This window comes from Urocitellus parryii, chromosome X (genome assembly GCF_045843805.1).
Source record: "Urocitellus parryii isolate mUroPar1 chromosome X, mUroPar1.hap1, whole genome shotgun sequence".
NCBI classification, from domain to species: domain Eukaryota; kingdom Metazoa; phylum Chordata; class Mammalia; order Rodentia; family Sciuridae; genus Urocitellus; species Urocitellus parryii.
In genome coordinates, this window is record NC_135547.1 from 54,897,979 (window position 1) to 54,915,852 (window position 17,874).

General features: G+C 33.0%; 1 protein-coding gene across 1 annotated transcript in view; it reads left to right on the forward strand.

Annotated features, from left to right (window-relative positions):
• The window catches only part of Diaph2 (diaphanous related formin 2), an 821,535-nt gene that overhangs the window by 60,791 nt on the left and 742,870 nt on the right, over nucleotides 1–17,874 (forward strand). Inside the window, exons 4-5 of the mRNA XM_077793878.1 lie at nucleotides 10,174–10,278; nucleotides 15,414–15,434. Of these exons, the coding sequence (XP_077650004.1) occupies nucleotides 10,174–10,278; nucleotides 15,414–15,434 (126 nt within the window). The remainder of the gene's footprint in view (nucleotides 1–10,173; nucleotides 10,279–15,413; nucleotides 15,435–17,874) is intronic.

Below are 17,874 nucleotides of genomic sequence, written 5' to 3' on the forward strand. Positions count from 1 at the left end.
TATTAATTATCTTTTTTGTGTGTGAATGAAAAACGCCTAAGTCATGCTAAATTTCAGTGGTTTTAAATGGCTTTGAGATAGCCAGAGATATCTTTTGTAAGGTACAAAATGTTTTCATGTTCCTTTCCTGTCTCATTTCAAAATATTGTAGATATTCTATTGTATTTGAAATACCTTGGTTTATTTTAAAAGATTTTTTTAAAGAGCTACACAAAGGGGGAGGGAGGGTAGGGAGTATGCATGGGGGCAGGAAAGATGGTGGAATGAGATGGACATCATTACCCTAGGTACATGTATGACTGCACATATGGTATGATGCTACATCATGTACAACCATAGAAATGTAAAGTTGTGCTGCACTTGTGTACAATTAATCAGAATGCATTCTGCTATCATATGTACCTAATTAAAATAAATAAATATTTTTTTTTTTTAAAAGAGCTGCAATCTTGACTGTGTAGCATTCTGTATTCTTTAAAATTCTGGTTTGAATTTTACAAGTTGGGCTACCTTATTCAAGAATCCTGCCCACTTATACTTTCCATAAAATTTCTTTTGTTAAAGAATAATTAAGTTTGGAAGTATGTTTTCTCTGTTATATTGTCCTATCAGTGACTCAAAAGTGGTTTATTTATTCCATTATTGAAACAATTTAGCAGATACTGTAAGCTGTTAAAACAACCCTGTATTTTCATCCAGCTATGTGGCAAGCCTCCCACATCAAGTAATTTTTCTAATGCTTGCTTTAGCAAATTTTCAGCAATGATTTCTATGTGTCTTCTGACAGTATTTGCTTACAAGGGATGTATTTTAGTTGACTGCTATGCTGTTTTGCATGTATTATTTCATTTGCTTTTACCAAGTGTTTCCTCCATGCCATGGGACCTTTTGTCTTTTGCTATTAAAGAAAGAAAATTCCAAAGAAGCTTCTAAGCATGTGTCATTAAGTTTATATGGTATCAATAAGGTGCTTGATTATCACATGATTCTAATTATTGCTGAGAAAATTGAAGAAGTTTTATTCATGCTCTGGTTGCTTGGATTTTAAATAGCCTGCTAATTTGAGGTGGCTGTATACCATTATTAGCTAACATTTTAAAGTATAATATGTACATAAAGTGAGGGTTATCACAGATGATGGATATGCATCCATATTTTAAGTAGTTACCTTAATGTCAATCTTGTGGATGTGCAGTTTATTAGCCTTAGATTTTTGTTATTTTTACTGTGTGATAAAAGAATAAGAATTATGAGTAGGAGAAATAGCAGTCTAACATTTTCTTGTTCCCTTGTACTTGCATTATTGGTATTACTATCTTCAGTCTGTTGTCTTTGTAGGAATCATTTATAGCTACTTTTTCATATCTTGAGGGTCAGTTGAGTTAAAACTAGATAAAATAACCAATAAATCCATTAACCAGGTACATGTCAACTGCAGTATGCTGCAGTACAGAAAATAAATATTCATTGTACATACACCACTTTTCCTGTAAGCTCATGTACCTTTTGAACCTGTGGATCCAATGAGGGATCTAGTAGTTACTCTTGTGAAATATCAGTAAGTCTTCTTTTACTTTTTTTTTTCTTTTTTGAATAACAGCATTTCCTAAACCCCAGTGGGTCTTTTATGTAATCTCTGTACTCTGGAAACCATTGGTTAAAGTTGAGCTCAGGCTTAAGGATTACAAGATAAAATAAGTAATATTTATGTTTTCTAATATTGAATCATGTTCTGAATTTACCCTCTTGATAATAAAGGGGTATATGTAGGTATTCAATGTTGGATCCTTCCAACAGGGCTTTGAAAGCAGAAATAGATGATTTTTTGTACTATACTCAGTAATATTCACTTAATATTGTATCCTTTTTTTCCTGCTTTGGGCTGCACACTATTTTCACAAATAATGTATTTGAACAACTTTTTTCCTTTATTTTTGTTTTCTTCCTGAGCTCCCATAGTTTCAATGGTTATTTAGGTAAAATTAACTGGGTCTTTTGAAAACATGAGGTAGTTAATTAGTATCAGGTAGAATTGGCCAATTATTTTATTATGTAGAAAAACACCTGATATTTTCATTGGGATTTTAAAAAGAAGTGTTTGGTTCTTTCTAGCTAGAAATAATTATGGAACCAAAGCTAGAATAATTATTCAACATCCCTTTACAAAAGAATTAAACAAATCTTATACAAATTCATTAATTTAGATCCTTAAAATAATAAAACATAGTTGTAATCATTGTTTGTGCTAGGATGTATTTTAGGAACTGGGGTGCATTCATTCATTGTTTTTAGAGGTACAGATCTTCCCAAGCCTAGAAGTTGAAGGATACTTGAATAATTACTATTTTAAGAAACGAAAGTAAGATGGCAAGCATTTAGTGCTGAAGTTGAGTTCAGATTTAAGAAGAGCAAGTGTAAAATTTATCCTCAAGCTGAAATCAAGACATGTTACAGGAACAGAAATATATAATTTGTAGAAAATATATATGAAATTTATAACAGATATACCAGTGTTACTTTTGTCTTACAGGGAAGGAAGAGAGAGAAAAACATAGAAGGTTGACATTTGTCTCATAAAGCAAAATATAAAACCAGAGGGAAAGAAAGGAAAATAGACATAATGTTGGAAGGTGAGGGGAAAACTAAAAAAAAATTATATTGTCCCCTACTTAATTATGGTAGTGGAGAGAGAAGGAGAGAAAGAATGAGAATGAATTAATTACAAAACAAATGAATGAATAGGCAGCTGGCTTAACTTTTGACTTTCTCATATGGCTCATTTTATGTAGTTCCTTATTAAAAATTTTAAGAAGATATTGTTTGTGGCTAGGGGTGTAACTCAGTGGTAAAGTACTTGCCTGGAGTGTATGTGGCCATGGGTTCAAACTTCAGCACCAAGAAGATAAAAAAGAATACAGTGTTTGCTGAAGAAGTGAAGGAACTTGTCTATAAAGAAAAATTGTATCACATATGTGGACAGAGGAAAAAATAGTTTCTTAGTTGCAAATAGGGCTTTGAAGTATTATAAGTGGTCAGCTATTGTGACTTCAAAGAACATGTTTTTAGTAACTACACTCCTCTCATGTATGGTAGATACATTAAATAAATGTTAAACAAGCTAAAAGCTTGCTTTTGTGTTTTGACTACTGTAAGAACTCTGTGTTTAGAAGTAGGTTCATATTCAATTAAGAAGTGTTATTAGTGTTATTAGTATTAATACTGAATTATGAGTATTGCTCTATTTAGTTTTGCTATTATATTATAAAGCTAGAGTTAATGATTTGGAAGTATCAGCTGCCTAATTAGTGATATGTTTTTATTTATAGAAGGAGAAAATGATTATGGACTCTTCTGTTCACATGAATGATATCCATTTTCAGTCAACCTATACATTAAATTTATAAATATAAAAATGTAGACGACTCTAAAGCAATTTAAAATATTTAAAGAAAATGTCCTAAATATCACATTGGTTCAATAAATCTTTGTTTATTTCTTAGTATATTCCCGGAACTGTTCTTTGCTGGGAGTAAAAGGATAAATAAGTTCCTGCCCTCAGTTAGCTCAGTTTTGAGGAGAGATTTATCATGTAGTTTTAATGTAAGTGGAATTAAAATGAAAGAAAAGGATTAGCCATTTCCAAATGAGGTATTTTGGGGTGAAATCTTCCTGAAAAATTAGTGAGCATAGCCTTGAAGTATAATAGTTAATCAGATATGGATTTGATGGGGAGCTGTGGTTTACAAAGGGAGAGAGGTGGCAAATAGGACAGTATTTCAGGCAGACCAAGAAGCATCATGAACAAAGAACATAGTACTTGTAAGAAAACTATGAAGAACATAGTGTTATTAACACATAAGGGTAAGATAAAGGTTCGCTTTATTAAAGTTTTTTTTTTTAAATTTTTAGTTGTCGATGGACCTTTATTTCATTTATTTATACGTGGTGCTGAGATTTGAACCCAGTGTCTCACACATGCTAGTCAATCATTCTACCATTGAGCCACAAACCCATCCCTAAAGATTGGTTTTTAGGGCTCGGGTGGTGATAACATTACTAATAGCTAGCATTCTTTGAAGACTAGTTAGTACATCACTTGATATGTATGATCATACTTAATCTTGACAACATTCCTCTGGGACATATAATCCATTACCCTTATTGTCTTGCCTACTTTCCTACAAAATAATTTTACTCTGATGGCATGATTTCAGCATTGTGCATCATTAAAAATTGAATGGAAGTACATAGTGATGTAGAAATGTCACTGGAAGGAGAGGAGACTGCTTACTTAGAGACTGCCAAAAGCAGCACACCACCCTCTTTGGCCTGAGAAGTGTACAAATACACAACTTAATCTTGTTAGTATTCCAGAGTTGATTCTACTGGGAGGATATAGATTCATGATAACCACATTTATTGGAGACTGCAATTTTACCAGAAAATTTGGAGACTGAAGAGACCTAGTCCAGCATATGTGAGCAGAAAGAATTTAGGGATTTTGATGAAAATGAGCACGCTATAAATGAGCAAAATGATATGCTTAGCCAATAAGATTATTAAATCAGAGGCCGAATTAAAGAGGTATAGTACAACAAGATGAAAGAGATGGAAGTCTTTTCTTTCCTTGTGTTTATCAAACCACAGAATATTTGAGAGAGTGAGTCATGGATGCTAATCCATGTCAATGAAAATAAATTGAATTTAGTAGCTTGAAGGAGAAAATGTCACCTTCAAAAAACATGTATATGGTTCTTGAGTTAATTTCCTTTTGTTTTATCTATTGTCCTTATCACTAGTCACTTGAAACACTTTACTAGCCCAAATATGGAACGTAAGAAAATCCATTCTGGCTACATTAAGTAGAAGATATTATTAAGGGATATTAAACAGGAGGGTTACACAAACAGGCTCTAGGTACCATCATAGGAATAACTTCCAAAACTACACAACTGAAACACAGTCCAATTAAGGAGCTGTTGCCACCTTGGGACCACTTGGTCAAACTGTCTTAATAAAAAAATCTGCCATTGATTCTGTAATTTCATGATTTCTGTTGCTACCAAAACCCCCCAAATGGATGACCTATTCATGGCCTATTTCCTCTAATATACTTCACTTCTGGATTTGCATCTCTTATAAATGCATTTTGTTGGTGGAGACTAAACCACATACCTGTCATCTAATTTTTAAGGGAGACTGGCAATTGTAATTTTTAAAAATTCTACTTTTGTTAGGTGGGACTGATAATGTGAGGATATATTAAAATATAGAGGCCAGGTTCAAATGATATTGGGTAGCCACTAGAATCTCCTAGCTAGTCTCATAGCCTTTAGTCAGCTTTTCCTTATCCTTCATGACCCAAATCCTAGTGAGGACTTCTCTGACTTTTCCACCTGTCCTATGTGTTTCCAAAGAGTCCATCTATTATGTTTGTTTCCCCTAGACCATGACATATATGTAGCTTTCTCTAAGTGTCAGGTATTGCTTTATAAATAATAACCTTTAATTTGAATATAAAAGCAGTCTCTCAAATTTATACTCTCTTAACCAGCCTCACATAGTCCCTTGTGCATAGTATACGTCTGGTAAATAAGTGATTATAAAATTTTAAAGTAGAGAAGGAAAGGAAAGGTACAATCTTGCCACCTTAACACATTAATATTCTGTTACACATATTTCAAATCTAGTCTTCCAAAGAAAAAGCTAGCAAAAATTTAACTGCCCTAAGATGAGCTGAGCTGCTGGAGGACGTAGTGAGTTCCCTGCCAGTTGATATAGTTGTAGAACATAGATGAGCATCTGTGGAGTTATGAAAGTGCTGTCCAGACTAGTTACTCTGATTCTGTTTGGATTCAACAATGCTAGAAACTAAGAGAGGGAGAGGCAGAATGTATTTTCTGCTTTCTAGTAAGTTTTTAAAAAGCTATACAAATGAAAAAAATATGGATATAAGATAGAAAAGGTAAGAGTAGAGACAGTGATCCAGATGAGTATGGAAAAGAACTTGTATATATAACATGAAATTTATAGATATTGACTGTGTATAGTAATAAGAATCACTGCAGTGGGTACAAATATAGGTCAGGTGATGTTTTCTGTCACTAAAGTTAACTACGGTATACCTTATCCAAAGTGTGTGGGACCAGAAGTATTTTAGAGTTTTTCACATTTTGTAGTATATGCATAGGCTTTACTGGTTGAGCATTCCTAATTAGAAAACTGAAAGGCTCTAAAATCTGAAATGTTTTCAATGTCATATTAACATTCAAAAGGTTTCAGAATGATATCCTAAAAGTTTTGGATTTCAGAACATTTTGGGTTTTGTATATTAGGGGGATCTGTATCCAATAGATAAATGACACTTTGTTACTTTTCATGGATTCTTTGGTTTTTCCACCACATTATCACATATGAGTCTCTAAAATAGCTTTAGTATTATTCTTTGTAAAGAAATTTACTTTATTGAAAATAGAATTGTCAGAATTACGGAAAGGATAAAGAAATAAAATATTGATTTTTTAAAAATTAAGATAAAATTTTTTGACTCCATATATGACAAAGAACGTGAGGTAAAATTTTTTGACTCCATATATGACAAAGAACGTGAGGTATTTCTTGATCTTTCTGTGCCTAAACTTATTTCACTTAATGTCATGATCTCCAGTTTTATCCATTTTGTCACAAATGATAGGATTTCATTCTTTTTTTTTAACCAAATAGTGTTCACTTTTTATATGCACCACATTTTCTTTTTGTATTCATCGGTTGATGGACACTTAAGTTGTTTCTGTTTCTTGGTTGTTGTAAAGAGTGCTGCATTGAACTTGGGAGTGCAGATGTCTCTTTGACCACTGATTTCATTTTCTTTGCATATATACCCAGTAGTGGGATTGCTGGATCATACGACTGTTTTAATTTCTTTTCTTTGTTGTTGTTGTGGTGCTGGGGATTGAACCCAGGGCCTTGTGCATGTGAGGCAAGTACTCTACCAGCCGAGCTATATTCCCAGCCCCATGATTGTTTTAATTTCTGAAGGAAACGTCATGCTTTTTTCCACAGTGGCTATACTAATTTACATTCCCACTAATTTATTTTCTCATAGAATTTGAGAATAGAATAGTAGTTAACAGAGGCTAAGAGGCAGTAAGGGGGAGATAGGATAGGGAAAGGTTGGTCAGTTAAGTCCCGGTGTTCTATTATATAGTAATGTGTCTATAGTTTAAAAATAATGTTTTCTATATTTCAAAAGAGCTAGGACACTCGAGATCATTTTGGATATTCCAATGCCATAAAGAAATGACAAACGTTTAAGATCATAGATATGCAAGCAACCCTGATTCAATCATTACATGTATCCAAAGATGGTATTGTACTCCAAGGATATGTGCAATTATATATCAATCAAAATTAAAACTCAGGAATGTAAAATAAATTAAGATATAATTCACATAACATAAAACTCATCCTTTTAAAGTGTACACTTTGGTGTTACTTGGTATATTTCAAAGATCACCATAACAATCAAACTGTTTTAGAACAGTTGCATCCCCTCAGAAAGAAACACCATACCCATAAACAGTCATAATTTAATATTCTTTTCTGGGCCTTGGCAACCAATAATCTATTTTCTAATTCTGTAGATTTGATTTTTTATTGATGGCATCATACAACATGTGGTTTTTGTGACTGGTTTCTTTTACTTGCATAGTATAATTTTAAGGCTCATTCATTTTATAACAATACTTTATTCCTTTTTATGGCTGAATACTATTGTATATGACAAATTTATATGGATATACCACATTTTGTTAATTTAGTCAGTACTTGATGGACACTTGAATTGTTTCTACTCTTTGACTATTAGTAATAATGCTGCTATAAACATTCATGTGCAAGTTTTGGTGTACAGATATTTTCATCTTTCTTGGGTATATGATCTGAATAGTAAGTGTGACTTCTCAAGAAATTGGCACATTGTTTTATCAAAATGGCTGGCTGCATTGTTTTACATTCCCACCAGCAATAGGTTAGTGTTTCTTGACAACCCTTCTCTAACATTTGTTGTTGTTTATTTAGTGGTACTGGGGAGTGAACCCAGGACCTTGAACATGCTAAGAAGCTCTGTATCCTCCCCATCCCTTCTTTCCAACATTTATTATTTTAATCTATTTTATTCAAGCTGTTTTAGAGAGAAGGGGGATCATATTGTGGTTTTCCTTTGCATTTCCCTAATAAATAATGATGTTGAACATCTTTTCATATGCTTATTGGCCATTTTCATATCTTAAGAAAAATGTAAGCTCAAATACTTTGACCATTTGTAATTAAGATATTTGTCTTTTCATTGAGTTGTAAAAGTTTCTTTCCATGTGAGTATCCATCCCTTGACAGACAGAATTTCTAAACACTTTGGCCCATTCTCTGTTTTCTTTTCACTTTTCCATTTTGAAGCATAATCATTTCCATCTTGGTTTTGCAATCCCATCCAGGGTGTCTTTTTCTGTTGTGGGTGTTAACATAAGTTTCAAAATGAAGAAAAATAATTTGTGTAATGAAAGTGTTATATGTGTGCATATTCACAAAATAAAGGTATATTCCCAATCTCATAAAGTTTACTGAACCTCAGTGTGTTCTTATAAGTGAATATTTTTCTGTCCAGTGAGTCATTTTAAAAATTTTATAAAAAATTATTTAATTAGTTATATATGACAGAATGCATTTTGATTCATTGTACACAGTTGCAGCACAACTTTTTATTTCTCTGGTTGTATACAACATAGTGTTGTATCATATGTGCAGTCATACATGTACCTAGGTAGGATGATGTTGTTCATCTCATTCCACCATCTTTTCTCCCCCCATACCCCCTCCCTGCCTCTCCCCACCTTTGCCCATCAAAGTTCCTCCATTTTTCCCATGCCCTCACTGCTTTATGGATCAGCATCCACTTATCAGAGAGAACATTCGGGTTTTGGCTTTTTGGGATTGGCTTACTTCGCTTAGCAAGATATTCTCCAATGCCATCCATTTATCTGCAGATGCCATAATTTTATTCTCTTTTAATGCTAATACTCCATTGTGTATATATACCACAGTTTCTTTATCCATTCATCTATTGAAGGGCATCTAGGTTTCTTCCACAGTTTAGCTATTGTGAATTGAGCTGCTATAAACACTGATGTTGCTGCGTTACTATAGTATGCTGATTTTAAGTTTTTTGGATATAGATCGAGGAGTGGGATAGCTGGGTCAAATGGTGATTCCATTCAAAATTTTCCAAAAAATCTCCATACTGCTTTCCAGATTGCTTGCACCAGTTTGCAGTCCTACCAGCAATGTATGAGTGTGCCTTTTCCTCCACATCCTCACCAGTACTTATTGTTGTTTGTATTCTTGATAACTGCCATTCTGACTGGCATGAGATGAAATCTTAGTTTCAATTTTCATTTCTGTAATTACTAGAGATGTTTAACATTTTTCATATATTTGTTGATCGATTGTATATCTTCTTCTGAGAAGTGTCTATTCAGCTCCTTAGCCCATTTAGTGATTTTTGTTATCCCCCCCTAATTATATTTCTCTTTTTTCTTTTTTAAATCCAACAACTTATTATGAATTTTTCTTCAGGGATATGTTATGGATGCATATTCCCTCTTTGCCAATCATATTTGCTTTCTTCGATAATAGTAATCCTAAGCAATTTGTATGTGTGTATTTGCTTTTGCTATCAAGTTAAACAAATAGCTTTGGTAGGGCAGTATAATGTATATCTATGCTCTAAACTGCCAATTTATTCTGTGGAATAGTTTAAAAATACCTTTTTCTCCCTGTTTACTGATTGACTTGGTAGTAATATAAACCTTGGGTACATGGTAAAATTTATGCAAGGTTGTGGAATCTAGAGTGAAAAATAATAGTGAAGTATCCAGAAAAAAAGAGTTTTGTTTGTTATAGCAGGAAGTATTTATTTAAGAAGTAGATTTTTATTAATATTTGTTATTATGGTATCTTAGGGTAAAAAATAATAGTGAAATATCCAGAAAAAAAGAATTGTTAGTTACAGAATGACTTAATGTTTTAAGACATAGACATCATTAATATTTATTCATCACTTTAGAAATTCTTAGGCAGAAATTTATCAATGCTCACAGTGAATGTTCTTTCTAACAGGAGGACATGAACCTTAATGAAGAAAAAAAAGCTCCTTTACGAAACAAAGATTTTACCACCAAGCGTGAGATGGTTGTCCAGTATATTTCTGCTACTGCCAAATCTGTAAGTAGAGAAACTTTCCTGGTACCAACTGAATGAGCTTAAGCATTATCTACTTAAAAGATGAACAAACCTCAGATGTTCAAATTCTTGCTGCAATGTATTCAGACTATTTAGGAAACAATTTGTGTTTGATTTTTATACATTTATATATTTCAAAATGAAACTGTTCATCTTTGGAAATGAGAAGCTCTCATTATTATAAACAAGAAAGCTTAGAAAGGACAGCAGGCTCTTGAAGTAATTCAGTGAGTTTCAGGGCAGAGGCTTTGTGCAATTACTAAAAATTGACAGCATTTTGCAGGTATTTCACTTAATGTATGGATTGTTAGATAAAAATTTTGTATTTTGAGGGAGAATATAAGAAACAATATAGTCATCTTTAATTAAGTTGACATTAAAGCTACATGTCTAGTGTCTGCTTGCATGTAATTTTTAGCAATGCTTTTTAATATGTAGTGTTGTTGGCTTTTTTCATCATTTATATAATGCAAACTGTGTAAGCTGCCTCATAATTGTTATTGTACAGCTTTGTTCAATATAAATGAAAGTGCTTAATAGGAACTTTAATCAAATCTGTGTGAGTTTCAAGACTTGAAAGTAGGTTTATTGAAAGGACTTTTTATCAATGGGAAAAACTTACTGTTTTAATAGAGTATTTTGCTTTTTTCACCTTTTAAGGCACTTCCAAAATAAGTCTTTGGGTTTAATTTTTTATTAGAAACATGTATTTTTGAAAGGGCAAAATGTGTCTTTTACATTTCTATAAAGAAACAGCTTTTCATACAGAGAGATCATAAAATCAGTGGATGTGTATGTGTGTGTATGAGTGTGTATATACAGTGATTTTATCTGTAGGTATATGCATATATATGTATGTAGACATGCACATTTAAAACATTCTACACTTGAAGAGTTGACCACTAAATATCTTCATTGGAAAATTATATTCTAATGTTATTTGGCTATGCTATTAATGCTATTAGCAATTACTGAATTTTGCAATTGTATTGATTCTATATTGTACTTTAAGCAAGCTAAATCTGAATGCTGAACCATTTAAAGATAACGCATTGCAGCTCTGCCAGAGCAGAGCAACAGCATGTTTTTTAATTTGCTTCTGGTATCCAAGGGCAGAAATATGTTTCAAGTGATAAGTGAAATTTGCCATGAGCGTCGTTTTCAATAGAATTAGGTGATGCATAGGGTTTTACTTTGAAATTCTGATGAATCTCTTCTCATTTTTGCACTCAAGTTATTGTTCACAGTAAAATGCTTTAGGAAATGCAGGGTGTACATTTAGTGTTATTTTTCAAATACCTAAAGGCTAGTATGCTTGTAAATCTATATAACTAAATCTGAATGCAAAGTACAGATAATACTATATGACTAGTCATATAATATTTTTAATGATAGGATTTTGTTAGTGTCTCTGGCTTATTTGGGTCATTGTTTGTGTAAGTGGGAATGACTATAGTGGAAATTATATATAAATGATGCTCTTCTACTTTGACCTTTTGATTATTATCTGATCTGTATGAAGAAGTTGTTTGCATTTATTCTCATAGTTTCCTCTTCAAGTGATCAAGGAAATGCATACTTTAAGTTATATATTCATTTTCAGATTAAAATGCAGATTTGTTAAATATTAGATGAGCTCATTAAATCTGCTTTTCTCAGAAGATGGAAATGGAATGTTCTCAAAAGACATGAAAATTTTATGTTTAAGTCACCAGCCTCAAAACCAGTACTACTGAGTATTTGTCCTTATTTGTTTCATTCAGCATAAGTATGAGCACCTCATATATGCATAGCACATTCATAACAGTTCCAAGATTATATTTGTTTTCCATGGACCAAATATTATGATGGAAGAAAGCCTGTTGACAAGTATGTTTTGAAGCTTTCTCACCTTGGGGATACATTAATTAGTACTGTTTTCTATCATTAAAACTCTGAAAATTATTATTTCTTTTTAAAGGTGAGAGGGATGGCATTCAGTGAAAAACAATATTCTATTCCCTTGACCTTTTCATGATCAGGACAATAAAATTTGCACCAATTATTATTGAATGTATGACTGTTTTCCCCCATATAACCAGGCTTCCTTCCCATCCTGCTATCTTTCATTAGGCTTTGGTTGTGCTTTGTATGTCTTGTACTTTTTTACCCTTACTTTTGCATTATATTGATGCACTCATTAAAAATGTTTACTTGTTTAGGTCTGGGAATGTAGCTCAGTGGTAGAGTGCTTATCTAGCATGTGTCAGGCTCTGGTTTCTATCCCTGGTATGGGGGGAAAGGTTTCCTCATTTAAAGCAAAGTTAAGGGCTGGAGTCCCTGATAGAAAAATGTTTTAGACTCAAGTGTAAAACGTGGCAATTAAAAGTCAAACATAAATTGTATATTTTCCCATTTAATCACCTGCATTAGTCCTTTGGTATGGGATCTAAAACCAAAAGAACATAATGTGAGCTCAGTGAGAAATGTCCATTATGCTCCTTGGGTTCTCGGGTAAGGACATTAAAGAGAGATGAAACAATATACAGAAATATGGTCAAAACCTGTTTCTAAAGCAAACAAGACTCTTTTGTTGTATAATTAACTTTATTAAAATTAACATGGAATAAGAGAATATTAAGGAAATCACAAGGTAATGATGTAAACCATGACTTAGTTTTTTTCTTAATTCATAGTAGAGAAAAACCATATGAGTGTTATAGGAAAAAGTACCTTGAGTAACTCTGTCAGTAATGAGTGAACTCCAAATAGGTGGGTAGAGAAGAACCACCTGTCTGCATTTATCTCCTATGAGTTGTGCTCTTTTTTTTTTTTTTATTGTTGGTGGGAACAGAACCCAAGGGTGCTCAACCACCGGGCCACACCCCCAGCCCTTTAAAAAAACATCTTATTTAGAGATAGGGTCTCACTAGGTTGCTTAGGGCCTTGCAGAGTTGCTGAGGCTGGCTTTGAACTCCTGCCTCAGCCTGCCGAGCCTCTGGGATTACAGGTTTGTGCCATTGGCCCATCATGAGTTGGACTCTTTGATTACTGTAGGAAGTGTGGTTATGGACTGACCTAGGCTAGCAGTATATGTGGATGATTAAGCCACAGGTAACCTGGGAGACACTCTATTTTCAAAACCTGAGCATGTTTTTAGAAATGGAAAACTGTGCTTTGTTAATATTGCAGAAATTATCCTACCGATTCATAATCCTGAAACAGGCACAACATGTTGGAGATTTATAGAGGGTTTTACATATTTAACAGCATATTTTGACACTTAGGAAAAGTTATTCACTGAAGTCTTAACATTAGTTTGCCAAATGCCAGTGATTTCCTTAGAATACCAAGAATTTAGTTTATTTCTAATTTAAATCACAGTCTTTGAAGTTGAGATTTTAGAATATGTGAGATTATATTTTTGAAGACATAGGAACCTTTGAGAAGAATCATTGATTAAAAAAATCTCGGAAATAATTTAAGAAGTGAAACCAACTGTATTCACAGATTTGCTAGACTTACTTATATAACAAGTACTTAAAAGTTGTAGTGCATCTGTATATGTGTGTGTGTATGCATTTATTATAGTTTTGCTTTTGCCATTATCAGAGACTTTCTTTCTTGGGTCATTTCCAGCTATGGTCTGGATATGATGAAACAATTAAACCCAGACATGACCAAACTAGTTTATCTTAGCTTCCCTTGGCTAATCAATCTAATCTAATGCTGTATGTGCTTTAGCTAAATGCAGTCATTTTGCAATCTAAATGAATCATTAAATGGGCCATATTGTGGTTATTTCACTGAGTATAGACCTGCCTTAATTGTTGAGACAGGCTTGCCTTCTCTTTTTAGTCTTATGTCTGTGCTAAATAGACAAGGGACAAATACAACCTCTGTCTTTTTTGGTGGGAGGAAATAATTTAGGTCAATAGCATATCTTTCAATTCAGAAGAGTGTTAATGGCACCAAAGAGGCTTTTATTCAACTAAATAATCACTGACTGTAAATAGTCTGTTGAATGAATATTTAAGAAACCTGCTTCTCCATTTGGAGATTCATGGATTCCTCTGAAATAATTTACTTGGAAACTGTCATTATCTTTTTGCATCTTGTCATATCGTGTTTCATTTGGGATTCTTACTGGGGTTGCAATTAAATTTAATTTTTATTTTTAAAGCACTGGCTGACAAATAGAACGCATCTTGATAATAACCGCTATCAGATTAATGGTTTTAGATTGTGGATTAGTTCTTTTTTGGACACTGCTTGATATTCAAATGTGGGAATCTGATAACAGTGATTTGATTTATATTTAGATTTTGGCATAAAATTATGTTTAGGACTATGAGTTTACTTCTTGTTTTCTTAAACACATCTTTTCCTCTCAGATTCTCTTATCTAAAGCTCAATATTGAGATTTTGAATTATTTCCTCCCAGTGAATATAAGCATTTATATTTATATATAAAATCTTCATTGTCCTCACATTATATAGAAAACTCTGTTTTTATAATAGAAATTCTAGGATGACCTAGAAAACTAGAATAACAAGCAATCTTTCTTTGTAATTTTCAAGTATAAGATAAAACAATAGTATAACCCTTAAATTTATAACAGATAAAATATTCCAGTTTTCAACCTAAAGTTTACTTCTGAACTTAATGCATGACTTTAAATGTGACAGTTTGTTTTAAAACACCGTATTTTAACCTTAATAGTATACTTGTCATAACAAAGAAAGAAAAAAGGGCAATATTTGAAAAAAAATCAATTTTATATTGATAATTTTTTTGAGGGGCTGTGAGCTGATTCCAGATTGCTATTAACTTTGCATGACTTGATATTTAGATTGTATTATAAGAGAAGCTCATTAAAATACATTAAAAAATTCTCAAAATTATCCTTTATTTTGGAATCCTTATTCCATAGAGGACATATTTTTGAAATATGGTAGAAATGAATATTTATTGATTTGTTTTAACTTTTAAATCTAAAGTATTCAAAGTGTAAGTAGGGTTAGCTATTTACTAATAATTTACTAAACACTTCTGTGAAAAAGCTTCTGATTACTAATATTGTTGCTGTTTGTTTTTTTTTACACCATAACCTCTCTTCGTTGACCACTGCATGCAGATAGTTGGAAGTAAAGTTATGGTAAGTACAAAAGATGTGTTTTAACCTTAGATATAAATTTGTGCTTTGGGGAATTATGATTGTTGTTAGTATAGTATTGTATATGTTTGGTTCTTCTTTTGGCATATATTTTACCAAAGCAATGGGATTCATGTTAAGATCAGGTGATTAGGATTTGTCTCTGTTTTGTTTTGGGATATGGTTTAGAACTAGAATGCTGGTATATTTTCTTAGAAGGTTTTACCTTTTGTTTTTTGGAAGTACTCTTGGGTCAGTCTGTGTGAGTCTCATGAAATTGTACATTGTACCTCAGTTTCTCAGTATGGCAGAGGAAGACTCCTAAAGTATTGGTTTATGTACATTGGAGTTCTTTTTTTTTTTTTTTAAAATTATACCAGGAACTGAACCCAGGGGCACTCAATAACTGAGCCACATCCCCAGCTCTTTTTATATATTGTAAAAATTTGAGACTGGGTCTTGCTGATCTGCTTAGGGCCTGGATAAGCTGCTGGAGGCTGGCTTTGAACTCTTCTTGATCCTCCTGCCTCAACCCTTTATCTCCCCTAGGCACTGGGATTACAGGCTTGCTCCGGCACATATAGGAATGCTTATTAGGCAATCTGAATTTGACTTTAGTATCACTGGGCATATAATGTAATGAAAATGACATTTGCCATGCAGTCAGGGGGCCTGGATGCTTGTTTTTGTTGGGTGCTATTAATCAGCTCTTTGAGTTTGGGCAAGTCATATTTATTTTGGGTTCATTTATTAAATAGATATTTGAAATCATTTGCTTAAATTATCTACTAAGGTTTTTTTTTCCTTTATTGGTTTTGTACTCAAGGTGTAGTATATTTTAGTTCTGTAATTATATGATGCACTATTATATAACATCTTAAAATTGGCCTATATTGTGATTGAGAGCTAACTGTAATTTGCTGTCTTGATTGAGCATTCTTTTTTAAAATATTTTTTAAGTTGTCAATGGACCTTTATTTTATTTATTGATATATGGTGCTGAGAATCGAACCCAGTACCTTACACATGCTAGGCAAACTCTCTGCCACTGAGCCACAACCCCAGCCTGAGTATTCTTTATTTAGAGAAAAGGATAGCAAACATTATCTTTAATATCTTTGAGCACAGAGGTATCTAGAACAGTGCATGTATTCGTATCTGTTTTGCTTTTAAAAACACATTTTCTTTAATTCATGTGACATCTAGAGGGAAAAAAAGCCATCGACCTTTTGGATATTTATTTAGTGTTTTTTTATGTGCCAAGAATTTTACTAGGTACATTGATGACTAGAAAGTTTATGTTAGATAAGACATGTTGAAATAATCAATATATTAAATTGTCCACACTACCTATAAGTGTAATAGGAATTCATAAGTGGGAGAGAAAGGGAAGGAGGGTTGATGTAATTAGGGGAAAATTCATGCATATTTCTGGACCTAAACTTGGTTTTCTGGAATCTTTCCTTATGAGGATTCAAGGATTCGAGGATTTGGATTTCAATAGGGAGAAGCTCTCAAGATCTTGAAGTAATAGTAAATTTAAAGACCTGGAAAGAGAACCACAATGTGTGTGGGGGTAGGAAAGAGGGAAATGAGATGAGGTTGACTTTGTTGGAACAGATAATGTATATTAGAAGGATTTATAAAACCAAGTTGAAAGAGGGTCTGGAAGTTCAGAAAGAATATAAAAAAATTAGTTTGGGCAAGGAGTGATAGAATAAAAACAGGATTTAAGAAACATACATTTGATAGGTATTTAGGTTAGATAAGGATAAAGGTTCTCAAACCTGACAGTGCATGAAAATGCATATGTACCCCCCTCCCATCCCACTCCAGGATTGTGATTCCTGAGGTCTGGGAGGTAGCCAAGAAATTTGCATTTTTATCTAGCACCACAGGAGATTCAGTTAAGGGAGCTTGAGGAGCACACATTGTGAAATATAGTCATGCACCAAATAACCTTTTAGGGGTGGAGATGCTGTTTCCTTAAGGTGGACCTGAAAAATTCCTATCAATTAGCATTTTACTATATATTTAGCTTTGTTTAAATACACAAGTACTTAATGCTGAATTTCAGTGGCCTACAGGATTAAGTATGGTAAAGTGGTGCAGTTTTATAGCCTATGAGCAATGGCATATATATCATGTGGCTATGTGTACAGTGAGTTAGGTTTGTGTACCTACACTGTATGATGTTCACAAGATGACAGAATTACCTACAAATTACAACAAATTTTTTTCCAGAAGGTAATCTGTCTTTATATTAGGCATGATTTATCTGGATTAGGACAGAGAGAGACTCTTTGGGAGGCCATTTGCTAGACTTTTCATTGAATAAGTGAGGACACATATTAAACTGGAGGCTAGATGGAGAGAAGGTGAGTTTAGTGTTAAGGGAGTTTGGAGAGACAAGGGAATCTTAAGCTTATTTTAAGTTGGTCTT